Raw genomic sequence first — 25,630 nt, forward strand, 5'->3', positions numbered from 1 at the left:
CCTGTGTCACTTGCAGGGCGTGTGCGTTTCAAACCCCGTCGTGTCGGCACTGGGCAGGTCAGTTTCCTGCATGGTTTGTAGATTCTGGTCGAGAGATATAAACATGGCTTCATAGTCAGAGTTTCATTCCTTCCACGATCCCTCGAGTCAAATTTCACCCTGTCTGTGGTTGATTGGATGACCCCGGGTAAGCGCTGCCGACGGGCCCACTGTTCGGCAACTTTCTCGGCCTGCGTCCAGAGTGCCGGGTGTGGAGATTCGGGCATGCCCTGCTTGTCCATACTTTATGGCGTTAGCATTTGCTTGGGTACGTTTGAGTCACTGTAGATAAGATATACGCATTTAATCCGATGATGGACTTGAGTTCGGCCAGACATCCATGCGTGCATGCATCCTCATATGAGGGCACGTGACATCAATCGACGGGCGGATTAACAGAATACAGCTCAAGAATATTTATATGTATGTAGAGTTCTGTGGCAATTGGAACATGCAATCGAGATCGCGTTGCTCTTCTTTGCTTTGGCTTGTTTCATGTGGTGTCGATTCGTCAATGTGAAAATGTAGAAGTTGTATGACGCGGTTTATATGAAGACATGTAGGAGACAAACTCGAACATAGCGCAAATTCTCCACGCCTATCACAATCTTCCATGTTTTTCAGACCATATGGCTGTCATCCCTATCGACCTAACGCACGCACGCCGACTCCTCGTTGCTGATGAGTGACATCTCTTCGGAATTATATATCCCCTCCCGGCCTTCCCGCTCCAACAACCCCGCGACGCACAGCACATATACTTAGATGCCCAACCAAACATTAAACGTACATTGAACAACTAACAAATTAACAACACATGCGCCGAGGGCAGAGACACCACCATGCTACCCTAACCCCACAGACCTGCCTAGCCATCGCCATTTACACATTAATCGAGCAATCCCCCATTCGACTTCTTCGTCATGGTCAACGGCTCTCCAACACGGTGCAACACCTTGAACTCTCTCGGCTTGACGAACATCGGCTCCGTGATGGCGAAGTATTCGTGATAGTAGTCTTTCGTGAGTTGGTTCTAAGTCAGGGAAGAATTGTTAACAGGTCTTCTCGCATTTCGTTTGGCCTTCTCTGATAGCATCCCTATCGGATGGTGTTTCGTCGAAGGTAGAAGAGAGGTGCGTAGGAGGGGGTACAGTATTACCTGCACTAGCCACTCTTTCGACTCGGTCCTAGATCGATTACATTCGTTCGTTAGCTCAATAACTCGTCGGCTCGCTCACCCATTAGTCCTTGGCCCATAACCCCGCTAGAACCTCACACCACGAGGTATCTCGTTACCTAGGGCTGACTATACAACAAATAACGGACCAAAACTAGAAAGTAACACTCTTCATAAATCAATCAACAAATTAAACGTACCAATTCTCAACCCACGACAACGTCCCCAGACTCTCAGGGTCCTGATATACTTCGAAAAACGTACACTGCGGCTCAGCGATAACTTTCTCGTAAACGGGCTTAAAGGCTTCAAGGAACTTGTCCACGTTGGAGGGGTCAATGTGGACCGTGACCTGTAGGGAGATGCCGTGTTGCGGGGTAGCCATTTTGAGTAATTATTGAAGATAGCAGTATCAACCTAGACTGAGAGGTGGTTGATGCACGTGTGCGCGATTGGATTGTTGACGAGACGCGAAGGATCGATCACGAAAAGATACGAGGAAGGGATGATTATTATTGTTATTGTTCGTTCAGCGGGGTAATACGCAGTAAATAGCCCCAGACCAAACCAGCCCCTCGATTCGGCATTAATAATTAACGTGCAAGGCTGGCTGTTTGGGGCTAAAATCTGACAGATGCGGGTGGGTAGACCATCTAGGACATGTACACCGTAGTGCATGCACTGTGTAGACTAGAAAAAGAGACTAGAGGGATAACAGACAAGGAACCAACACCAACATCAACAGCCTTGACAGATAGAGATGGATGTCGTGCCTGACCAACCAGTCCCCCTGGGAATGGCCTCCGGGCGGAGATTGCGCCTAATCTCCGGCGTGCTGCTTCTCAGAAGCGGACTCGGAGTAGGCCATGCTAACACGAATGGAGTATGGTAGACATGAGAGGGCAGACCAACATGAATACACAGTACACTACTTAGCCAGTTCAACTACGGTGTACACTACCATCCTGGTGCGATTCCTGGCGTATAAGCTAGGATTAGAGACTTACGAAATAGTATCATGGTCTGGACTGATCAGTGACTACTCTTGTTTTTGAATAAATCATGGTACTTGGCGTGCTTATTCAGTACTGAGTTACTCCGTAGTATCCATCTAGTTGAATCTGAAGGATAAATGTTCCTTTTCCGTTTCTAAAAATCGCCCTTTCCCCTGTGTCAGTACAACCCCAGTAGAATCCGACACGGACTGGCTTATGCGGGTTGATGTAGGCGTCGGTAATTTCTGATTTAAATGACTAAGATGTGTCAATCAATGTAGGGAGGCATATGTGGCGCAGTGTTATTCTATGGACTGCATGAAGATTATTTTTGCGCAAGGGTGGCTCGACGTTTGGTTGGGATGCAGAGCCGGACAAAGGCTTGGCGGGTGGCGGAAAGCAACTCAGAAGAATCCTTCCTTTAGGCAGACACGGAGGCGGATATACGGAATTACAGAGTGGAGAGGCCAGTTGTGGGTTATGAAGCGGTGTTGATTGAGGTGTCACATAAATGGGCAGAATCGAGACAGGCAATACAACATACGGTGTATGCTATAATGTTTCTGTTTCATGATTCTCGTCTCTGAAAATGCTTCGGTGTAGATAGGCTATAGTTTGGCTAGAGGGGGGTTGTTCTACTCAACTAGCAACATCACCACACAAAACCGCAACTAGAAACTCTGTACATCTACAGAAGGTGCCACTTGAATTCCCATGGTATACGGCCTGTAAGCTGGAGGAGTGTTCTCGTTCAATGCGACCGTACGAAACTCTCATTGTGGGATATAGATACCTAAGACGCCCTTCGCAACAATCGACACATCACACGTCCTTGAATCAAAGCGAGACGAGGCATACGTCGGAACACCCGTCGCCTCCGGGACGAAGCGATGTTGACTTTCTTGGCGCCATCATGGATATCTCCTCGTCCGAAGAGAGAAAATTAAACAAAGGAGGAAAGTTGTACACCGTAACTCCCAGTCAAATCTGGCAGATCGATGGAAGAGACGCCACGACGCCACAGGAAACATCTCCACATGCTTCAACCCTCTCTTCCTCGGCCGGTGTCGATCTCCGTAGACCGTACTCCGACTGAGTACAGTGTGCGGAGTACTCCGTACATCGTACTGCACATCGTCACCACGGAGCAGCGCTTCACCGCGGCTATCGGTGGCTGTACACCGCAAGTCATTCATCATCATTGATATGTAATAACTAACACTCTGTCGTGCAGCCAAGCAACGCAGTCTAACCCGACGACCCCACCTTCAGCGTCTGTCGTGGCATGGCTGGCATGCAAAACCTTCCGACGATCACACATCCATGAAACCCCGCAGCGCATTTGACGGCGTCAGGGCTGCATAAGCATGGAATGGAGTTCACGGACGCGGGCTTGACCACGGACCGGTCGGACGAATGCACGGTGATTTCATGCCGACTGTTGATCGGCGACAGTGCAGAATTGGCCAACCAGGGGTGTTGAAGGGGAGGGGGCATGAACTGTGGACGGTGACAGCTGGCAGGATGGAAAGAAGCGGGAAGATGAGAAATCGATATTCAATAATGATTCAACCTGCGACAGGCCGGAGCGCTAGTTCTACGACAGAGTCAATGCGCAAGGGAGACGGATGGACCGACGGTGACATGATGCCATATCGAACATGCGACCGCCACGTGGTCGGGTGATTTGAATTCCTGCGCATCCTAGTCTAGTGGTTAGTATATCAGTGACTACTCAGAAAAATCATAGATGCTCGGCCCAGGCCGGTCTATATCCGTGTCCGAAGCAGGGAACTGGGTGCGACAGGGATTGCAGAAGCGAAGAGAATGCTTCCGGGCGCTTCCACTGACGGGGAGGACGAGGATTAGCATGGCTATTATTACTAACTAGGGATCCACTTGGGGCGAGAGGAACCGAGGGAAAGCCAAATGAACCTGTCCGCTGGAGCCGGAGAATTAGATGGGAAACGGTCGAAAGTTTTGGGCCTTGGGCTAAGACCCCTGGTGCTGCGCGCTCGGAGTCCGTTTCACTCCTGTCCGCGCTGCGATTGCTGCACTAGCGCTGCTAGTCATTAGTTAATTAGATTAAAAAGAAAACGGATGTCGGGTTTTTTCTGCAGATGTTCATCCGCCTGGGAATGCTCACCCAAAATTTCCCTCCTTTAGTTCCCTTATGGAAGCTGCGGTGGACTCTCCGATTAAATAAGATGACCATTGCCCTGGGTCGGCCTGCATCGTAGCCGGTTCCACTTTTCCGCTCTTTTGATTACTCTTTTCTATTTTTTTCTTTGTTCCTTTTTTTGCCATTCTTTTTTCTTTTTATTAATTATTACTGACCCTCTCTCTGTTCTGATCCTTTTTGCTCTTTTTTCTCTCTGAGGTCCAGACTCCAGACCCATTTCACAATTATTCTTGGCCGTTAGAGCTTTTTGCAGGCAAACGCTGGCAGTCAATCCGACTAGTGTTTCTACTTCAATCCCTGCACCCCCTCCGTCATTCCGCCTTTTTTATACCTCTGATACTATAATAATACTACAATCAAACCCTCCCCTCTTCCCACACTCACTCGCACCACACAGTGTGCCCCTTTTCTACTACGCATGTCGTCTGCTGCCCTCCACTCACCGATTGTGCTGCAACGCTTCCACAAAATGCCACCGGTGCACGTCATCGCCACCGAGGACGAGAAAGAAGGGCCGGCCTTTGAATCACTAGGAGACCAGTATGGCGGCAATCAGAAAACCGGCATGCTGTCCATCTGTCCAGCTGCGTGGGTGCCCTACGTGCAACTAGCACGCCTCTTCCCACCCGCCGGTCTCTTCCTCATCTACTTCCCCCACGCCTTTGGCATCCTCCACGCCGCCCTCCGCACCAACGCCTCGCTGCTCTCCGTCCTCCAGGCCAGCGCCATCCTGTTCGCCGGTAGCTTCTTCTTCTCCAATGCCGCGCACATCTGGAACGACCTCATCGACGCCGGCCTCGACGCTCAGGTCGAACGCACCAGCCGCCGTCCCATCCCGCGCGGCGCCATCTCTCCCACCGCCGCCCTCGTCTTCGCCGCTACCCAGGCCATCGGCGCCGCCTGGTTCCTGGCTTACCTGCCGCAGGGTTTCTGCGTTGGCTTCCTCTACGCCCTCCCCAACATCCTCGCCACCATGTACTATCCTCTCAGCAAGCGCCACACGCACTTCCCGCAGCTCGTCCTCGGCATCTGTCTCGCCTGGGGCACCGTCATGGGCGAACTCGCCATGAGCGCGCCCCCATTCACCTACTCCCCCTCAACAGGGACCTTTTCCATCGACTACGCCGTGCTCTGCCTCTTCCTCGCGGGCGTCGTCTGGACCATCATCTACGACACCGTCTACGCGCACCAAGACCTGCAAGCCGATCTGCAAGTCGGCATCAAGAGTCTCGCCGTGCTCTGCCAATCCCGCACCAAGGTCCTGCTGTGGCCGTTGCTCGCCATCATGGCGGCGTTGCTGATCGAGTGCGGCGTGCTCAGCGGGTTCAGTCTCCTGTATTATCTGGTCGCCGTGGGGGGCGCGACGATCTCGCTGGGGACGATGATCACTAAGGTGGAGCTCCAGAGTAGCCCGAGTTGCTGGTGGTGGTTTAGTAAAGGGTTCTGGTGGGCGGGGGGCTCCATCTGTGGTGGTTTATTCGTGGAGTATGTGGTGCTGAGGATATGGGGGTAGAATATCAGTCACGCTCCTTTTTGATTCCTTGTTACCTTCTCATGTTATCTTCTCTCTTTGTGGTTTTTTTCTTCTTGTGTATTGTCTTTAGGGTTGGGATTGATTGGGATTGTGGAGCGTATTGCATTCAGCCTGCCATTTTTTGGTGTTTTATTGTTTTATTGTATGTATGTATGGATTTTACCTTTGTGCATAACTAGCTTTACCTTTTTTTTTTATTATGGGTCCGTCCAAATAATGAGACTTCGGCTTTTATCCCTGGGATGTTTTAACGTTATGCCGCTCATTGTGGGATTGCGACATGCACAAATCCATGTGGAGATGTGGGGCCGGGCCGGGCATTCTTTGTGTTGAATACGAAGGGCACAACAAGATGGAAGGAAGGATCATGGTACTCAATGCCAACCATCGAGAATGAGCTGCCCGGGAGCGACAAATATACATCGAAATCCAAATTAGGAATTGCAAATCTACCTCTTGCATTAGATACCTCCACCATTGACTTTAGTTGATCGAATCGATTAAGGCCCTGTTCGCCCACATGGATAGCCATTACCCTGTTTGGCCCCATGCACTAAACGACGCCTATGCAAGTGCGACCGTAGTGTAGTCAGATCTCAGCTTCGACTGCATGTGTTGGACTAACACAGACCATAGTTGTTGAAACGAGACTCTGAGCGGGGAATGTTCAGCTCCAAAGGCAAGGGATCGTGGATTCGGGATTGCTATACGATGTCTTTTTCTTTGTCTTCTTCGATGGCTCGGCTCTGTGAGTTTTGTAACCCGTGGACTGTATCCTTGCTGTCCCGAGTCCGTGTATGGCCCCACCTTTGACTGAACTCTATCTGGCTTCTCCACATGGAGAGTGTATGTGGCTGTGGTCGGTGTTGGTCGGGGGGTGTAAACAGCTGAGTACTGTGTGTTTCTGGGGAAGTGGGTATGCGGGTATAAGGAGGGTAGAGCTGGATAGTTTAAGCTGTTTAACTTGATAGATGCAGTTATGGGGTCGAGATTGCGATGTGAGGTGACCTGTCAGTGAGGAATATTGGCCCCACCATCTAGATCCCTTGCTTGGTATGGCTGTTATGTACTACTGCCTACCTAGTTCTTGCTTAATCTTTCTAGTATCAGACTTCCATCTATCCATTCCAGACACTGAATCAAAGCAAGCCATTCTACCCAATATCTTCCCCTGATACTACCCATACAATCATCTAACACACCTCCTACCTCCGGACCTAAGAAGGAACCTTAAACCCACCCCCCACCAACCTCCCCCAGACACCATCCCCATCATACTCCCCAATCACCCTCTGTAACCGCTTCACATTCCCCTCCCCATAATGCCCAATAACATCCTGATCCCAGCTCGCATCATTCATAAAGATATACTCGACATACTCGTCCTCCTCCTTCGCCGCCTTTTCAATTTTCCGTCTCAGTGACCCCGTCGCCTCATGTGCTGTCTTGTCGTCTTTCGCAAACTGCCATCCCACGTCGAGGACGAGCCAGGTTTGGTCCACGGGGGAGAGGCCGAGGGCGTTGCCGCCGCGGGCGAGTCCCGCGGTGACCACGGAGGAGGAGATGGGCTGGAAGCCGATGGTTAGGGTTCCTGTGTTTAGGGCGGAGAGGGTGGATAGTTCGGGGGCGTTGACGAGGAGAGAGGAGATGGTGGAGTAGAGGGTGCGGGAAGGGGTGAAGCTGGTGGCGTGCCAGTCCCATCTATTCCATCATTCATTATTCATTATCAGTTAGCAATCAACCAACAAAACAATTTCCAAGGGAATCAGAACAACGAGATGAGATGGAACAGCGACGGGAGTAACGTAACCAACCTCGGAATATCAGGCAAAACCGCACCACCCATCATCTCGACGAAACTCTGTACTTTGGTCGTATCCGCCACCGTCGACAGTTTCTCGAACGGTTTGAACGCGGCCGGATTCGCCTCTGGTTTTAGGTATACCATGTTCACTAGCACGCCGATACTTTCGTTCAAGGGCGCGGCTTGGATCATGAGGTTTGCGTGGGGGTCTTTGTTAGGCGTGCTTTGGTATTCGTGGAATGCGTCTAGTACGGACGGGAGTTGGTCGAGTGTGTAGATCTTGATTCCGCCCCAGACGGTGGGGAGGGGGTAAGTGTTTATGGTGAAGGTGGTCACAATTCCTGATGGGATTTAGTTGGGGGTGATGGGAATGGGTGAGGGAGGGAGGACATACCGAAGTTGTTGGCGCCGCCTTTCAGAGCCCAGAAGAGGTCGGGGTGATGAGTGTGCGTGGCGGTGGTGAGGGTGCCGTTGGGGAGGATTATCTGTTATTCGGTTTGTTAGATTATCGGCGTTAGAGAGGGAGGGGAGGTGGGTGTATACCTCGAACGAGACAACGTTATCGCATGCGAGGCCGTATAGATCGGAGAGATAGGAAAGTCCACCTTAACCGTCAGTCTTCAGTTGATACGTGAGGCGACGGGATCAAACAGAACATACTTCCCAAAATGAGTCCCCCCACGCCAACATCAAGTACGCGACCACCCACGGCTGTCCGATTATATTTCTCTAGCCCCTCGTAGACGTCTCTCCATCGTAGCCCGGCGCCGATGGTCACGACCTGTTCTTTCTCGTCATACACCAGATTATCAAACCGGGACATATCAATCAGCACTCCGTTGTTGATATTCGCTCCTAACGGCGAGGGCATATGGCCTCCCGAGCGAATGGCAAACTGGATTTCATTCTCGACCAGAAGACCGACAACTTTAGACAGACTAGTTGCGTCGGAGGGTCGCACGATGCAAGATGGTTCGGCCCAGGCGGTCGCAGACCTGCAGAACAGTCAGATACCATCGATATCGTGGACCATGTAGATGGCATACCAATTCTCGGTGCTCAAGCCTACGTATCCGTCATCTGACGGACCAATTGCTGCCGGGTCGATGTCGTGCAGTGCCTTGCAGAGACTTATGCGGCTGGTTGATGCTGCAAGGGCCACGGTTGCATATATGCATGACAATAGGAGGGACTTCATGTTTGCAACACGCATTGATTTCTTGACCTCAAGCTATAATTACTTAGTTACACTTGTGGCTATGTATACCTCCATTTATATTCAGTGTCCAGCATCGTTACGAGGCAGTAGGCAGACAGACAGGCATGATAGACCAGGTATCATTCATGTCTCTATTCCTTGCCATTCAGCCTGAGCTGCAGCAGGGATATATCGATGTTGGTGCTCAGCTCAGCCATCAGCATCGGTGTGTTGATAGATGCAGTAGTTCTATATCTATATCCGCAGTAAGCTGAGATGTTAACACGCTGACTGACAGTAGACATGTGGGGCTGTTACACATAGATTACTGCCCCCTTACGTGATTCTCACTGTCATAAACAACCGAATGATTGACTGATCCGCGATCAACATACTCTAGATGCCTGCGAAATTGAAAATGAAGATCATGTAGACGAGTGACGAACCCACTATCCACCGGCATACTGGCACCGGGACAAGGACCAGGAATCGGAATAGGAGGGGGATTCGGAAATAGGGATCCCCTGTAACGGGCTCTTTCTGCCCCGCCAACTCATCTCACCGCTTTGCTGGGCCCCAAATTTCCCGCCCCTTCAAGGCACTTTGGCCCTTTGCCCCTCCTGGGAGTAACTAAACCTCCTAGGCCTCGGTCCGCTCGGCCGTGACATCCTCGCTGCTTTTCCTGTCTTGGTTGCTGGTACGACATTGTAGATGCCCAACCAGCTAATTGCAAGCGTTTTGAATACGATTGTATTATAGAACAATGATCAATGGTTCAGTGTGCACCGTTGATTCATGAGGTAGCCGGTACCTCGGAGTACATAAAGGTACAAGCTATACTACATTAGGAATCTAATACCCTAGATATACGAGGCACGGAGTCCTGGCAGTCATTGGGTGGCAGATTGCCCTGCAATCAGGCAAATACCAATCACACCCAACAATTTTAATCTCAAACAGTACTTCAAGCCTTGAAATTGACAGCGAAAGAAACTGAGCTCGGACCTGTCTCAACAATTCTCCCTTCCTCTCCATCTACTAGACTATATCCGTACTCCGTATAGCTAGACAGGCCGAAAGAAGGTTCAGCCAACCATTCTTTGAATTACTGGCCCCATAATGACCTGTCCACCGCCAACGTCAGCCAAAGTTTCGTCTAATTGTTGGGTTCGGATATATAATTTATGATTTGGGAGTTGGGACTTCGTGTTTCATTTAAACTAACTGTCTCTGGAAGCTTTATAATTCACTAACGAAGATGTCCTTACCCAGTATGGGAATCGTACTCCTGAGCCTGGGGAGGGCCACAATCCCAAAACTCTAACTTACGACTCAGGCAATCCGACAGGGCCGACCATACTCCGGAGTTTGGCCAGTGGATAATGTCCGCCCTAACATAGACGCTAGATGCCTGAGGCAACGCAATTGACCGCTTCTTCCGAGCCCAAGTTCCAATTCCGTTTCCTGCTCCGTCCCCGACTTGCGTTTAAATTTTAGTAGAGTCGATCGCTAGGATTGTCGTCGCTGCTGGCGTCAATTCACCATTTAGACTTAATAGGTACTACTAAGTACTAAGAAGTTACTTGGACGGTGGGGTACTTTATACGAAGCAATATCTTCTCACCGCTCGAGAAGGCAACGTGGACGCGTTGAAGTTCTCTCTTTTTGGCGTAGTGAGCTTTCGACCAGGACTCGTTCCTTGGGTTCTGTCTGTGGGTTTACTGTTATTTTTAAAACTTTGGTTTGCTGATCGGGTCCGGATTCGGGTTGTGCTCCGCCTTTTTTTTTTTTTTCTTTTTTTTTTTTTTTTTGCCCTCGCTCTAGACTCGACGTTCTTGATTCCTCGGCTGGGATCTTGGAAAGGTTCCGAGGCTCCGAGTCCCGAAGGACAGCACCGCTCGAGTTGTCGGACTCGGAAGAAAGATGCGTGCAAACTACAGTCAGATTGCCCGAGCGTGAGACAGGTGGATGAAGGATCCGATCCTGTCATGATTTCATCGTCCCTAGCGAATTTATTTCCGGTGAGTGTGGCTGTGCTACATAGGATAGCAGCTTTATGCAGGTGTATACTGCATACATAGCTATTATTGCATATTATTGTCCATGGATGAGATCTGAATGTCTCCTGTAGATACAAGTTCATGCTGCTCTGTTCTCTACATACCTACGGAGTATCCGTATTCGCCGACCTATACCAGGACCCAAAACTTCGGAAGGAAACAAAAAGTAAAGATAAAAAGTAATAAGCATGTAACAATAACAACAAAGAAAAACAGAAAGGTTCCGATCCGACGCAAAGAAAACGCAGAGTTTGTCGGTGGTGGCGAGTTTTGAGTGGGTTTGGGTCGGTTGACTCCGTGATCTTGGTGTGGTTCTTTCATTGGCTTTTTTGGTGATCGCGTTGAGGCGGTCCGTGGTTTTGATGGAGTTTATCCGGTGGTCGAGTCATTTCAGATGAAGAGGGGGAGTTATTGAGTCTGTTAATGACTGGATGCTTGATTGGGTAACGAGTGGTTGACTGTCATCTCATCGAGCTTGTTAAAGCGATATTATATATCTAAAATCAGATTTTTGAGCTGTGAGGTTACATTAGGGGTTTATATAAATGCTATCGATGAATATATGAATAAGTGTCAAAGCGTATGCCTGTGTCAAGTTACTATCATTTGAACGGATATACAGGACCAGTCGGGATGATAGACTGGACAAGGAAATTGTCTCAGAATCCAACCGTCAACATCCTCTGCATCATTCTAAAAGATACACAACGAAAGCGATACAATTGTGATTCAAGTAAGGCTTTAGGACATTTCATCGGCTACTGAATGAAATCCAACATATTTTGCGGTTGATTGATGATGCACAAGATCATAGGTTGTTTCTTGGTATTGTATATGTAGAGACAACCGAACATTGACATATTCACTGAATTACACCCTCAGGCATGAATATCTCCAAGATCATAACCTAATTTTAGTTGATTTGCACTGTGTTTAGCAAGTCTATGCCAGTTGCAGGATTTATTCTCAGTCATAGCGATGCTACCAATCAGGCTATCTGGAAGCTGGAAGTTTATGAGCTACTTTATAGTTCTGAGAAAAGGAAATTACCATCTATTTTATTCAATCATTCCCCGTACATGATATGGTATAAAGTAACCATATCTAATGAAGTCTCTAGAGAGGGGATATTCAACCCATGGTTAAAGACCTTTGCATCTAGTATCTACATGTCTTACCATGTCAAATGGAGACATAGTAGCAACACCGGAAGTATGAAAGTGCTCAGAAGAAAACCTTCAGAACAGAGAAGAAGCAGATTAATCCTCGATCTAATTGATTTGACAAGGACCTTTGTGCCTACAGTATTCCGACCAAGAGTCTCACAATCACCCAAAAGGATTCACATCGCCACCCCCGGACCCAAGAACCTGCCACATCGGATCAAGTTCCAGAGCCTCCATATGATCTCTCCGTAACATGACCATAACCTCCAACACCTCCTGAGACACCGACCGCTGACGTGGTAATATAATGGCGACCCCATCCGCCTCCATGTACGGCAGCCTCACGAACCTCGGTCGCCCCATCACGTTCCCGAAATCCACCCCATACAGATCAAAGTCCGCCCAACTCGTGATAGTAAGATCCCGCGATCCGAACAAATCCCAGCCCACAAAGAGAGACCCGGCATCCACGCGTTCTGCCACGCTATATACCTCCGCGATATGGCGGGAGTCGATAGTAGATGGGGACTGCGACTCAGCCATACGGTTGCATATCTGAGCGAGGGCTCGCACCGGGGTTTCGTCGGATTTAGCCAATGTCTGGGCTGAAAGGTCTGTTAGGGAGTAGGTGATTGCGTTGCCGAAAAAAGGGGCGTCGGGGGTCGAGAATGTCTGGCTTATGCGCGGTCTGCCATTTACTGCCATGGCTAATCGGCTGGACTGCTGTTCGAGGGATGGATTATGCGCCATTCGGATCCGGGTGAGTGTTGTCCAGATCAGTGCGCATAGCACTGTATTCGTTGTGAGTCTTTTCGACGTATACGGGCGCATCAGCTCCCCCAGGACGTCGATCCAGTGTTTTGAAATCGGAAAGATCTTGGATGTGCACGAAGGAAACGTTTCGGGTAGGGTAGGGGGTGTTGTGGAGAATTCGGGGTGTCGCGCCAGTAGGGTCTCGGTTGAAGTTGATGATATTTCTGGTAGGTCGGCCGACAATGCCTCTGAAAGGCGTTCAAGGCGAGTTTGCGAAGTAGCCAAAAAGGAAGATTCTGGACTACTAACATTTTGAGCCCAGAGTCGCAATATCGTAGAGCATCCGCTGGCGTCGACAACGTTGTGGTGCATGCAGACGCACAGGCCCAGTCCTTGGTCAGTGAAACGGAAAATGCTCGCGGCGAAAACAGGAGCACCCGCCGTAAAGCAGGTTTCATCAATCATATCTGAAACTGGCCATACGTTTGATGGAATGCATTCTCCGGGCATTCCATGAGCGCAGGCCCATTCGTATGATGTCTGTATAGTCCCTTTGTTGACAATGCTTGGCGCAGTGGTCGCATTCCAACGGATCTCAGGGGAAGTAGGCTTGTCTTGACCTGGTTCTCCTGGGAGAACCCGCCCTGCTAGCCAAGGTGTTTGTTTTGATAGCTTGTCAAGACCTGACTGGAGATTTTGAATGGGTAGAGCGGTTGAGACTGGCGCTTCGAAAACCAAGAGAACCCGAATGTAGGTCCGGGGCATGAGCAAATCCAACGGGGATAGCTTCTCTGAGAAAGTGGGCTCGGCCATGGGATCCGGGAATGAACGTATCTTGAAACGAGCCTCTGACAAATAAGTTAACAAGCTCTGATACGCGACATACGAGTCTTTATATAACTCCATGGCGGTCGGTGGGCCCGCGCCCGCGGGACCGCGGGCGCAGAGTCGCGGGAGTATGGACTGATCTTCATAGCACACACGAGAGAGCTTGAGGTGGACCTCCACAAACAAGTATGAGCGACCCAGTATCCTATATTTGAATTATACTATTATGACTTTAAATTAATGTCAGTGCAAACGCGGGAGGTCAGAGGAGATGAAAGTTCGTCTTCCTAAGATGGGCCGCTTGAGGCATGCCACGTAGAGGAGTCGGAGCTTAAGGAGGAGAGATCGAGAGCCGATGTATCTCACTGCGATGATAATGAAGCACGGAGTGTGCGGCATAGCATTCTTAACGTATTAGGTAGATGAAAGGGTGAGGACTCGAGCTCAAATAAGTGATTCATAGAAGTGCTTGCAGCAATATAACCTTCTATAGGGCACTCGCATCGAAGATATCTTCATTCAAACTTCAGGCAATCAACCGTATAAATACAAAGGCCGATAAGCCCTGTCTGAATAAACCTGGATTTCAAAGGTAAAGAATGAAGAGTAGGTGGAGTGTTTTGTTGGGTTTGCATCACCAAAGAGATGCTCGTCAAAACATCCCAACCACAGGATACTATGGAACGGTACTGCGTCTGGACTACGAGCGGATAAATGACGCAAGGCGGCACTAACGCTCACAAAGCTACTCCAGCACAGGAGCAATTTTATTGGCAAGCAGATCTTCAGGTGTGTGATCAAATCACGGTTTAGGAAAGCCCTAGGCCGCAATGCGAACTGTGTTACGGCCACCTAACCATCATCGGAGTTTACCACACGCCATAGAGTTTTCTGGAGATCGGTCAGCTGAGATGGTGCATCAATGGAACTGAACTTTGACAGTCTTAGCAATTGAAGGATGGGAAAAAAGCTTCAGCGATGGCATCATTTTTACATGAGTCGTCTGGCTAGGAGGCTAGCTAAAGGTAGGAATTGTCCGCTTACGCAGCGGCCGTATCTGAGCCTCCACGACGTCAATAGATGTGATCTACATTCGCAGAGAATAAAAAGATGGGAAATGAAAATTTGAATACTCCATCGTGAGCTATAGTCCCTCTAGTATGGAGTGATTACCGTCCACAAGGGGCTGCTTGTCTATAAACATGGCCCAGTCGCCTCAAATCTACAAACTCAACCCTCAGCCTTTCTTCTCAAATTCAACACTTTACCAGTCGGTGATTTTATAACCATTGAACCATAATGAAGGTTGCTACTGTTCTTGTCGGCCTTTTGGCAATTGCAACTGCCAGTAGAGACAAGCGTTCTGTCGGTTATTCGTTCAAGCTTGAGAGAGCCAGTTCCATCTGGGAGGTACGTACACCATAACATGAGTGATGAAGTGCATTACAAACAACCCTAAGAATAAGATTATAGGACAGAATACCCATTATCTATGACTTCAGCGAGAGCCAATTGACCAACCTCAGTGGCTCTTGGTGGACTAGCTCCTACATAACCGGCACCAGAAAAGAACAGTCCCTCGTTGGACGTTGGAATCTTCTCGTACTTCCGATCGTCCATCCTGAACCTAAACACTCACGAATACGCCCAATCCCTGGTGACCGGCAAAAGCGATGCCTCCAACAGCTCTCGTCTCGACATCCGCCAAGGCAAAAACGGAATCCAGAGCCTCTCCGCGGACAATATCTCCAAAATGCGCGCCTACAGCAACCGCAACCGCGAAAACGTCACATTCGACATCCGCTACGATGACACCACCACCGCTCTCCCTAACACCGGTGGCGTTGGTTTCCAATTCGGCCCAGCCCAGAGCGACGAATGGGGTTAGCCGAGTTGTAGAACGCACGGAGCCCTAACTAGCTTGGACGGCAACAATGTCACCATTGACCCTCAAAACTCGTTCACCTGGTATGACCGTCAGTGGGGCCCTAGCGCTGGCTCCCCGCCGACTGGTAACTAGACCTGGTTCCAGCTGCATCTTCCGCATAGCAGCGAGAAGTTCAGCATTTGGTTCAATGATAATCCAGACACAGACAAGTACGCGAAGTTCGCGACTATTCGTGGTCCTACCGAGCGCCTGGAAGTTGTTCCGGTGGAATGGACCCCGAGGTATCAGCGGTCCTGTCGGTCTACTGCTGAGGAGAAGGTGCTTTATCCGTTGGACTGGACGGTCAGGATTGGAGGTGTCGCTGAGTTCGAGATCACTAGTGTTGCAGAGGACCAGGAGATTGTGGGAAGTAATGCATTAGAGACCGCTTATGAGGGGTTTGTTACCTTCAAGGGGGGCTTTAATCACCACGACGTTACTGGGTTTGGGCTGATGGAGATTGTGTATGGCTCGTGGGATTGGCTCTGAAGGTTATCCAATGTGACAGTGGCTCTGGGAGGACGTATGAATTGATGGTTGTGTGCCATGTCAAGGGGGCTGTCAGGATAGATGTTGTTGGGTGCTCTTTTGTTAGCGAAAGAGCAGGAACCAATAGAAAGAATTCCATCTTAGATAACGGAAACACGTATGACTTATTTGGGAGTTGGGGATTGCGTGAACAAGCTGCATCAACGAGTGAGTTCATGTTGATGCTGTGTTGAAACAATATACGGGCTATAGGCTGCGCGCCATCATAAGAAATAAAAACCTAAACAGTTATCGAAAACGAGGGGATAGTCCACTGTAATGCAATACTGTTATTATGTGCTTCTATCACCTAAAAGCGAGAACAAAATGGCTGGCAAGCCACGAAGTCGTGGCTGTATAGCCTGTTTGAAAAGAAAGAAGAAGGCATGGAACGGAAGTCTCAGGATCAAACATATGCTTTTCCCGGAGCTAATCGAATCCCTATCCTGCAAAGCGCGAGGAAGTCCAGCCAGTATGTTGCTTGTGTAGTCGTCATCGAACCGAATGCGAAGACATCGGCGTCAAGTGCCGGAGGCTCCTCTCATATGAGAACTCAGATCAAGAATTAATTTCAAGCCCGACCAATACGCCAAGCAACGAGGAAACGATGATGCGCGCTGCTTTGGCGCACATTTTAGAGACAAAAGACGCTAGATATGATATTCGAACATTTGGGAGAGACTCATGGTTGCGCTCAATTCGGCATGAACGTAGAGTTAAACACGGCTGTTTCTGCGGCCATTGCGCTATATAAGCTTCGCAGAATAACGCAGTTCGAAGCAAGAGCACTGATTCATTACGGGGATGCTTTACAGGCTACCCATAGAGCGGTGCAAAATCAGCACGATCGCCTGAATGACGATGTCGACAATTGTTTTGGTTTATATCTGTCAGGTCGTTATCTTTATGGACTCCGGGAATAACGGTGAATATCTTACTCATGGATAACTTGTCCGTTTACCCATAAATACGTCGTCTTAGGTATGGGCGAGCTTAGTCGACCGGACTTTCTAATTAGGATCCTGGTTTTGGAAAGTCCACGGTACATGTGTTGCGCCTCGACCGATCAAGTGCCATCAAGTAATATCGTGTCAAAGCCTTGAGGTAACTCAACTAGACAGCTATCCACCTACGCAGCCCAGTCCAGCATTTCAACAACCTAGGTCAGTTGTTGAAACTCCTGCAAAGAAGAGGCCTATACCACGCGCCACTGATTCGCACCAAGCCATGAAGCTTCGCATCTCGTACTTATTCTCATGGGAAGCGATGCTGTTAATCTCAGGAAGCAGCTGCCTTTCTAGCGACTCTAATTGTTCCAGATAAGTACGATGCACCCAAGTAAGCATATAACCATGTTATGCGGAAGTAGCTCAACTTATAATATAAAGTTCGATTATATGACCATCCCCATTCCAGTTAAACAAAATACAGTCCACGGTATCACAATATCAAGTCCAGCTATGATACTGAGTTCCCTCAACACTCTAGCTCAACGAAGGTTAATTAGCAAGAATGGTGCCCCAAACTAGGTACCTGACCGGCTTGTCCCGGACTGAATGAGAGAGCGTATACCGGATATCCCATCATGAACAATTTCTACACCCATATCACAGATCCATTCAGAACGTGATATTGAACAAGAGAGAACGGGATCGGTCAATTTCAATCTCAATACCGAATAACCCACTTCAAACCGACAGATCCCCTCCTATACCAATACCACTCAGGCACGACCGTCTCCCCCGCGATACCTACCAAAAGCCCCAAGTGAGACATCATCCGCTCAAAAGAGGGTGATTATGAGCAATGGGATGAGAACTTCACCACGGTCGGAAAATGTGGCAAGTCGTTCAAAATCAGTAGTAAACTGAGAACTGGCTTGCGGGACGAATCTTTTCGCTTCTCTCATATTATAGTACCTGTACCATCGGGTGTTTGTTGGGGGATCTGCATTCTTAATGCCTTACTTGTTCCGGTGTCTCCTAACTGTACGTAGCAAGCTAACTGACTGCTAGATTGTGACATGAATAACACGATCTATGGTTCGAAATCACTGGGGAGACAGGAGCTGGACTTATAAGCCCACCATTAAAGATGACCAGATCAGGTTGGAAAGTATTTCGATACGCACTGTGGTGGGGTTGGCTGTATTGGCCTTGATTGCTGGAGGTATATAAGGAATAGAAAAGAACACCGGGTTATTAGGTAAAAGAGATATCAACCGAACTGTGTTAAGGGAACAAGAACAAAAGACGCAATAGAGGTACGGGGCACTGAGATGCGATATCTTCGACGGCATGTCTGCTATCATCCACGTCACGATACCCACACACTGCAAAGCACAGCCACAGAAGAAAAAATTACCTCAAGCAATCCGCTCATAGAAGCATCCGAGCTCAGCGAAATTCTGACAAGGGACGTATATCCCAGCCAACCGAGTACCAATCGGCGGAGTAAAAACGGCATTGGCCTGCGCAACATTCGCTATTGCATTTGCAGACTCTTCGTCTTTGGACCATATGTTGAGAATGCCACGGTCAACAAAAGTATCTTGTTGGATCGGCTGTGGCACAGCCAGTTGGACACATCGGGACTGAAGCTTATCATCCTCCCTCCAGTGCTCAACCCCGAACTTGACAGTGCAAGTTAGCAAAGCGAACGGGTTAATGGGTACTGGCGAGGGAGAGTTACCGAAATCTCTTGAATGCCTTTGGCTGTGCGAAGCGACAATCCGACGATCCGGTCTGATTCCGGGATTTCAAAGGACTGTACCTCATGCGAGTGATTATCACCTATGATCCATGTCTGTCCAGACTTGTAGGCAAACGTGAAGCCACGAAAGGCACTTGCATCGATGTGTCCGACAACCTTGGTTAACTTATCGTAGCAGCCGTCACCGAGAATGAGCTCGAACGGCAGCTTTTGTATCTGACTGAAGGCAGCATACAGTTCAGGTTTAATGGCAAAAATATGCTCTGGGGTCTTCGGAGAAAAGATGGTTCTGACGCGGTCAAATCGAGAATTAAGAACCCACGATACAGCGGCCTGAGAGACTGGTCAGAAAGGTAAATTCAAGCGATGACGGGAATAGGTTTACAGACAAGTCCTTGGTATGGGTCAGCCTGATACTGTGTCTTTAGGCAGGTATCCAGAAAGTTCGGATCGATGGACGGGCAAAATGTGACATTTTGGCCACGGTCGGTGACAATGCGAATGGCCGCCACCTGACCGTGAAGCATGGTGGGATACTCTCCAGATACGGCGTCTTTGGTAATCCATATAGTCAGGGATTGGATAATCTCATGACGGGCTAGATTCGCTATAGACTTGTCAGAACCCTTCATCCATTGCCCTACGATGCTGGGGTTCCGGTGATCGTAGAATTCAAATTTCAAGCCCGAAATTCGACGAGAGCATCGAGAGCGTCTCGACACCCCTACTGAGGCTTGAATGCTTCTGACATCATTTAAGGACGCATAGGTTTCATATTCCCCAAATCCCTTAGTACGTATAAGGGTCTCGGCAAACTCTAGGTCATATATAAGGTCAGCCTCCGTAGGCACGAGAAACCCGCTATTCTTCTGTTCGATATCTGGGCTATGTCTCTCTATGCCCGGCTGACTTTGGATGCCAATTTTTGAGAATGTGTGTTTGAAGTTCTAGCACTCTGGTCAGCACCCGGGAACAAAGCAACGCCTTATACAAACCTCAATTGATCCAACGAGCCCTGTAATGGCGTGTCCGGGATAAACTGGAAAATGATGCACATTGTTTACTCCGGTTCTTTGACAAAGACTCGCAAATTCAGCTGTTCGGCCGCGGTTGGTGACAATCTAAGCTTGATTAGCCATTAGGAAATGCCGGGTAATAGCAATATCCAGACCTCTAAGCCGGCTAAGGTGAGGTCGACCGGTTTCTGCGACACGCCGATTCTAGTGATGCGCTCCCCGCCTGAACCATCGATACAAAACGAGAGCTCGGCGGCAGGAGGGCCTGTTCCAAAGCTTCTCACCACCCCATCGCTATAATAGAACTCTATGCGAGAAATAGGATGGGTATGGGAGAGCATGTGTACAACGATTCTTGACAAGGTCTGAAGAAGAATGCCATGGGCCCCACCGAAGTCAATGTTGACCAATGGTTCAAATGGACCCTGATTGACGGTTGGAATGAGGCGCGCAATCTTAGCATTTTCCTGCTCAGGGATATTCGGTGTCCAGAGCTGAGAATGTACTGATATGTACTGGGCGTCTTCTATCTTCAGGGGGTTCGCCAGGAGAGCACCGGATCCAATTGGCTCACTTGGTGTCCCGAGCCCGACTTTGACAATCTTCAGGTCCTGTTCCGCCGTTCGTCAGCAAAACAATGCAATTAGCGAAAAAGGGGCGCAAGTCCTGACATCCAGTCCGGCCAATAAAAAGCATTGGCCCGCATTATTGGGTATATGTAATCTGCCATGTGCTACTCCTTCGCCTTGACTTTGTCCAACCCATTCCGAAGACCCGCCGTCTTTATAGACAAACCTTATTCCGACGAGGCCGACCGAACAAAAGACGACGTCAACTGATTGAAGAGACGACGTCGACGGCACTTTAACGATCCATTGGATAGGAGTATCACAGAGTCCGAGGCGAGGTTCGTAATCTTGCATGCCTTTTCTCCAACAGCTAAAGCCTGATATGACCTTTCTAGCCCCTAGACGGAGGACGGAGATTGTCAGTTGCCCCCCTTCCTGAAAGTCGGAGGGGTGAAAAGCCGCTGCCCTGACTTCAAGCATGTAGCAGCCACTCTCTAGAGGACGACGTTCAGCCGTCTGGCTTATCTGGCCAGAGAACGACTGGGCGAGGCGAATTGCACCGGTCGCGTCCTCGGAAGGATTTCCAATTGAGGACGCGTGGTATTCGAGTCCATCTTCGGACGAGGACAAAACATATCCATCTTTTGTTCGTCGTAGCTGCAAATGGAATTCTACAAGAGCAGCGATAGGATCCAAGAGACCCCAGATTCTCTTCCGGTTCGTCAACGACAGGTGACCCGTGATCAATAATGATGTGGTGCCCCAGTAGGCTCGGAACCAGTCTCGATTCACGGTTGATAAATGTGGGCACATGAAGGCCAGCTCCTGTCCCAGGCAAAACTGACTCTTCCAGTAGGATTGTGCCAGCTGGTCGGGTCGCGCCTTCCACGCAAGGTCCCGACACACAAGTCTTAGTTGGGCAAGCTGTGCATAAGGAAGGTACGATAGGATTTCGTACACCAATTCGACCGAGAGTTTTCCAAACGCAGGAGAGATGGGTATCAGCCGATCTCCGGCGACATGTGCGGGTTTGTTGACCAATTGTGCCACAAACTTTGGCGGCGTTGTCGAGTCTACCGTCTCGAGTGATGGTATATCACACGGATGCGCATAGAACGGAGAAAGCAAGTCCACAGGCCGAGGAAGGCCCCAGGATTTATGCGTGCTAGCTGCACCGCCATAACCGTGACCAAGGTCTAGGCTTGAGTGTCCAGGGCAGGGACTGTTGAGGAATTGTATGAAAAGACACCGTATAATATCATCTATGTCGCAATCCGAGACGGCGAGCCTTAGGAGAAATGTTTTCCAACATGCATCATGGAAGCCAAATCCCCAGGACGCGTAGGAGTATTGAAATAGCAATACTGGCTCCAGATCATCTGTATCCTGATAGGTGGCATCGGGTTTTCTTGGAGCATGGAGTACAGAGCGACTGCGCATTATTCCGACGCCGGTAAGCCTAACTTTATCGGAGGTTCCATCACTTGGGCAAATGGCACGAGCTTCGGAATACCATGGACGGCGAATTTCAAGGCTCTCCGGCTCCTCAAGGTTGTCCGGTTGGATAACAACACCACAGAAACAACAGTATATATTCGGAGACTGCATTGCAAGAGGGAAGGATATCTCTCTGATTAATATCCAACCCTCTCGTGAACCAACTAGCGCATGAGACCCATGGGGCTTGTCAGTTTAATCGCAAGCTGCGGGTGTCGAGGGGCTTGGGATTGATGTGAATTTCATCAAACTTATGGGTCCCCCTTTTGGCATCGTGTAGCTCGGCGTGGGGAAAAGCTTGGCGTGGTCACAGATTCGGAACGGAAAGACTCTCGGTGTGGTTCAGAACCAGAAGGTGCATAATTTATAATACCCGCACTTATGCAATCCCGGGATCGGCAGAACTACATAGTTGGTACCACGAGTTCGAACTGTGGAAAGAACAGTAATCTCACCTCCCCAATATGCCCGAATTCTCTCATCATCGAATCTTTGTTCGCCGGACCGTGGGCAGAATGCAGACTTGAATGACCACATATCGGGCATATTGTTGTTCGTAAGAGTTGCAGCCTTGCTGCGGCAGTTGTAGCCGTCAAGTGCTGGGAACCATGCACCAGCAATAGCCTCCCATAGCCTTTGGACGGCGTCCTTAAGACTGTTGGATTGTATCGCCTGTAATGGCAGTGCGATGGCCGGGATACGCTCAATTGGGGGTCTCTGGGCCATGGTGGATGAGGTGTAAACGATATATAAGCAGGAGAGCGGCAGTACCGTTAACGGCTGTATAAAGCTTCTTGTGATGCTGCTGCGGAAACGCATTTGTAGATGCGAATTGGGGATCATTATATAGACACATTTTCTTGCATAGACCTAAATGCGCAGCACCGGAAATACAGCCTCGGCCTAGGCAAGGACTGCGTGAATTATTCCATAACCCCCATCCAGCGCTTAGGATCAGCCACTTATATGAATCAGGCGTCTTTCTAACGCTCATGTAACATGTTTTGGCGCTGATAATGAACTTCCCTCGCAGGTGTGGAGCAGATTTATGGACCTTCAGACGCATTGATTGACCATCAGCACTCCTCCATCTTCACATAGGCTAATAATAGAAAGCACTGAAATAGGCGATGATGCCAAAGCGCCAAAACGAAAGGCTATGCATAAGTATAGCGCCAACTATCCAACCGGCTTGGAAGGCCGTACCTCAGCGCTTACGGATATGATCTCGACTCCAAGCCAGCCAAACAGAGCACATGATATGACCCTGGCGCTAGCTGTACGTTCTGTAATTGTCTATTGGAACTTGGTGGTACGTGGACACCTAAGCACTTACTTGCACGCAAGCGCTCCTGGCTCGTCGGAGGGCCCAATAAGTCTCAATACATCGATTGGTTCTAGGCTGCGGCAATATCCAACGAATATCCGTTAAATAACAAACATAACAAATATGCCAAACCCCGTAACATCCGCGAAACTGTATAAATTATGCAATTTTTTTGTTTTTTTGAAATATACACACATAATTTTTTACACAAATTCTTAGAAAAACAGATACTTTTTTATCTCAATTATAGTAATCTTTCTTTATCTAAAAAACTAATATTACAACTTATCAATCTCAAATCCATTTATAGACCTCGCCACGACCCGCGGGTCTACCCAAACGGGGTACCCATTACCCGTTTCTTGGCGGGTAATGGGTAGGGTTCGCCTACCCGCGTGTGGGTAGTGGGTAGCTGGGTAATACCCGTGGGTAGTTTTTGGGTACCCGCGGGTAGTTAAACAATGCAAACAGGTGGAAACCCGTGACTTGCATATTTTGTGCATATTCGAGCTGTAATTTTAAGTATTTCATATATAACTACTAACTAGTCAAGACTCAAGATTTCTCGGGTATTAAATGAGTTAAAACAGGATTAATTCTATAGCTAATATTCAATAAACTGATCATTATCTCGTCTTCGCTTCCGATTTCTACCCGAAATCCGCTGTTGAGTCTCTGGAAGAGAATTTGTAGCTTCATCGTCGGATAATGAAGCTTCATGAGAAGAGCCTTGAATAGTATCCTGTTCTTGCGTGGCCTCTGTGTCCTCTTCTTCGTTGTCACTAATAAGATCAATATCCTGTAGTAACTGAGGATTTTTTTCTTCTCTTTCTGCCTCGATTTCTCCGTTTGTGAGATAATCCTTCTTGAAAGCAAGATTTTCATCTTCGACCTCGAATTGTGTTGTGAATCTATACATTATGAGCTCTTGGATCATTTCGGACCTTAGTGAGTCTCGACGGTAGTGACAGACATCTTGAGCAGAGTTAAAGAAACGTTCAACGCCTGCACCTGTAGCAGGAATTGTGAGAATATCGCGTGCGAGGCTTGCGAGTGCAGGAAATTCACGCTGATGATCTTTCCAGAACGTCTGAATGGTTACTCCGCTAATAGTACCTAAATATTTATTAATAAAGCATATAAATAGCTAGAGTAATACTGACCAGAGTCAAGATACTTCGTAAGCTCGTCTCGCTTAGCTAGGCTTGCTTGCTGAGATTCAGATTCTCTGAGTATCCGCTCAAGATCAAACTCTGAGATTTGTGTCGTGGATATATGAGTCTCTGATAATATCTGGTTCTGTAATAGACGCTGCTTATAAGGTTCGAAGTAATCCATAAAGCTCTGACGATATCGATCACGCCATTCGTTGTCTCAATCTTTTCCTGAAAAGAACTGGAGCTTGTTTTGCGGCGCAAGCATTGTTCCAATAGCAAAGAGATTGCCAGGAACGTCATCTGTTTTGCTGTAATATTGGGAAAGCTTCGTCTTCGCTGCATGAAGCGTGTTTAGTATCACCTTCTTCCAAGCTACTTTTTTATGTCTAAACTGATTAATAGATCTTTCAAGGTGGCCAAAAAGCTTGTTATAGATACTAAATATAAGATGTACTGTGACATCCTTTGTTTTTGAAAGCGCATTCGTGAATTGGAAGAAAGGTTGAGTGATATAAAGAAGGTAGTCGATCTGATGTCATTGCTCTTGATCAAGCTTCAAATGCGAATTTCCATATTTAGTGCAGAACTCATTGAACATAGACTGTAGGCATTTCGCACGTCGGAGCATAAGAAAGGTCGAGTTCTAGTGTGTTCTAACGTCTTGAATTGGCACAAGGGGTGTTGATGTAGTTTGAAGCTTGCAGAATAGCTCTAGGCGTTGAGGGCTCGCGTTGATGAAAATAGCTAAGCCCCGTATCTATATATAATTGAATAAGTGAATAGGCTCTCATTATATCAAAGCTATAGACTGATCTTATTAAGTGTATCAACGATCTTTCGTTTTTGTTGTCTTGAGCGGATCAATTGATCCTGTGTTTCAGACCATTGCATTTCAGCTATGTCATTCTTCGGATTTGCTTTCATTTGTCCGAGAAGCTGCTTAAGATTGAGTTGAATGACGTGGGCGAGGCAGGAAATCTTGATAATTGTAGTACGATCGTTGATTTCAAGGGACTGGATAGAATTCTGGATACTCGATAACATAGTACTATTGTTTGATGTATTGTCGGTAGTAATTGCAAGTACTTTATCTGTGATCTGATGTTTCTGAAGTAGTTCAAGAAGAACGGCGTTAAGATTGACCTTTGAGTGTGTTTCATA

General features: G+C 48.4%; 9 protein-coding genes across 9 annotated transcripts; 4 read left to right on the forward strand and 5 right to left on the reverse strand.

Annotated features, from left to right (window-relative positions):
* Positions 1–928: 928 nt before the first annotated feature.
* Positions 929–1,601, reverse strand: LDX57_010563 (putative quinol monooxygenase; the record flags this gene model as incomplete). The annotated part of the gene is made up of 3 exons (XM_046092310.1): positions 929–1,072; positions 1,199–1,226; positions 1,417–1,601. 3 exons carry the CDS (start codon positions 1,599–1,601, stop codon positions 929–931), a joined length of 357 nt encoding a protein of 118 aa, XP_045948288.1.
* An 845-nt stretch (positions 1,602–2,446) lies between these two features.
* Positions 2,447–3,806, forward strand: LDX57_010564 (uncharacterized protein). Its single transcript, XM_046092311.1, has one exon. It carries the CDS (start codon positions 2,966–2,968, stop codon positions 3,305–3,307), a length of 342 nt encoding a protein of 113 aa, XP_045948289.1. The 5' UTR covers positions 2,447–2,965; the 3' UTR covers positions 3,308–3,806.
* Positions 3,807–4,319: 513 nt separating this feature from the next.
* LDX57_010565 (4-hydroxybenzoate octaprenyltransferase) lies at positions 4,320–6,311 on the forward strand. Its single transcript, XM_046092312.1, has one exon. The coding sequence runs from the start codon at positions 4,812–4,814 to the stop codon at positions 5,904–5,906; it is 1,095 nt and encodes a 364-aa protein (XP_045948290.1). The 5' UTR covers positions 4,320–4,811; the 3' UTR covers positions 5,907–6,311.
* An 833-nt stretch (positions 6,312–7,144) lies between these two features.
* LDX57_010566 (FAD-binding oxidoreductase) lies at positions 7,145–8,929 on the reverse strand (the record flags this gene model as incomplete). Its single annotated transcript, XM_046092313.1, has 6 exons — positions 7,145–7,628; positions 7,742–8,072; positions 8,126–8,216; positions 8,275–8,336; positions 8,392–8,726; positions 8,778–8,929. 6 exons carry the CDS (start codon positions 8,927–8,929, stop codon positions 7,145–7,147), a joined length of 1,455 nt encoding a protein of 484 aa, XP_045948291.1.
* A 3,388-nt stretch (positions 8,930–12,317) lies between these two features.
* LDX57_010567 (uncharacterized protein) lies at positions 12,318–13,373 on the reverse strand (the record flags this gene model as incomplete). The annotated part of the gene is made up of 1 exon (XM_046092314.1): positions 12,318–13,373. One exon carries the CDS (start codon positions 13,371–13,373, stop codon positions 12,318–12,320), a length of 1,056 nt encoding a protein of 351 aa, XP_045948292.1.
* A 1,662-nt stretch (positions 13,374–15,035) lies between these two features.
* Positions 15,036–15,624, forward strand: LDX57_010568 (uncharacterized protein; the record flags this gene model as incomplete). The annotated part of the gene is made up of 2 exons (XM_046092315.1): positions 15,036–15,146; positions 15,307–15,624. 2 exons carry the CDS (start codon positions 15,036–15,038, stop codon positions 15,622–15,624), a joined length of 429 nt encoding a protein of 142 aa, XP_045948293.1.
* Positions 15,625–15,670: 46 nt separating this feature from the next.
* LDX57_010569 (uncharacterized protein) lies at positions 15,671–16,152 on the forward strand (the record flags this gene model as incomplete). Its single annotated transcript, XM_046092316.1, has 2 exons — positions 15,671–15,712; positions 15,769–16,152. The coding sequence occupies 2 exons, from the start codon at positions 15,671–15,673 to the stop codon at positions 16,150–16,152; spliced, it is 426 nt and encodes a 141-aa protein (XP_045948294.1).
* Positions 16,153–18,623: 2,471 nt separating this feature from the next.
* Positions 18,624–19,650, reverse strand: LDX57_010570 (uncharacterized protein). Its single transcript, XM_046092317.1, has 2 exons — positions 19,293–19,650; positions 18,624–19,236 (listed from the first exon to the last, which is right to left on the reverse strand). The coding sequence occupies exons 1-2, from the start codon at positions 19,533–19,535 to the stop codon at positions 18,838–18,840; spliced, it is 642 nt and encodes a 213-aa protein (XP_045948295.1). The 5' UTR covers positions 19,536–19,650; the 3' UTR covers positions 18,624–18,837.
* A 391-nt stretch (positions 19,651–20,041) lies between these two features.
* On the reverse strand, positions 20,042–22,711 carry LDX57_010571 (F-box domain protein; the record flags this gene model as incomplete). The annotated part of the gene is made up of 3 exons (XM_046092318.1): positions 20,042–20,530; positions 20,681–21,561; positions 22,441–22,711. 3 exons carry the CDS (start codon positions 22,709–22,711, stop codon positions 20,042–20,044), a joined length of 1,641 nt encoding a protein of 546 aa, XP_045948296.1.
* Between the last annotated feature and the right edge of the window lie 2,919 nt (positions 22,712–25,630).

This window comes from Aspergillus melleus, assembly GCF_016097325.1.
Source record: "Aspergillus melleus strain CBS 546.65 chromosome Unknown contig6, whole genome shotgun sequence".
Taxonomy (NCBI): domain Eukaryota; kingdom Fungi; phylum Ascomycota; class Eurotiomycetes; order Eurotiales; family Aspergillaceae; genus Aspergillus; species Aspergillus melleus.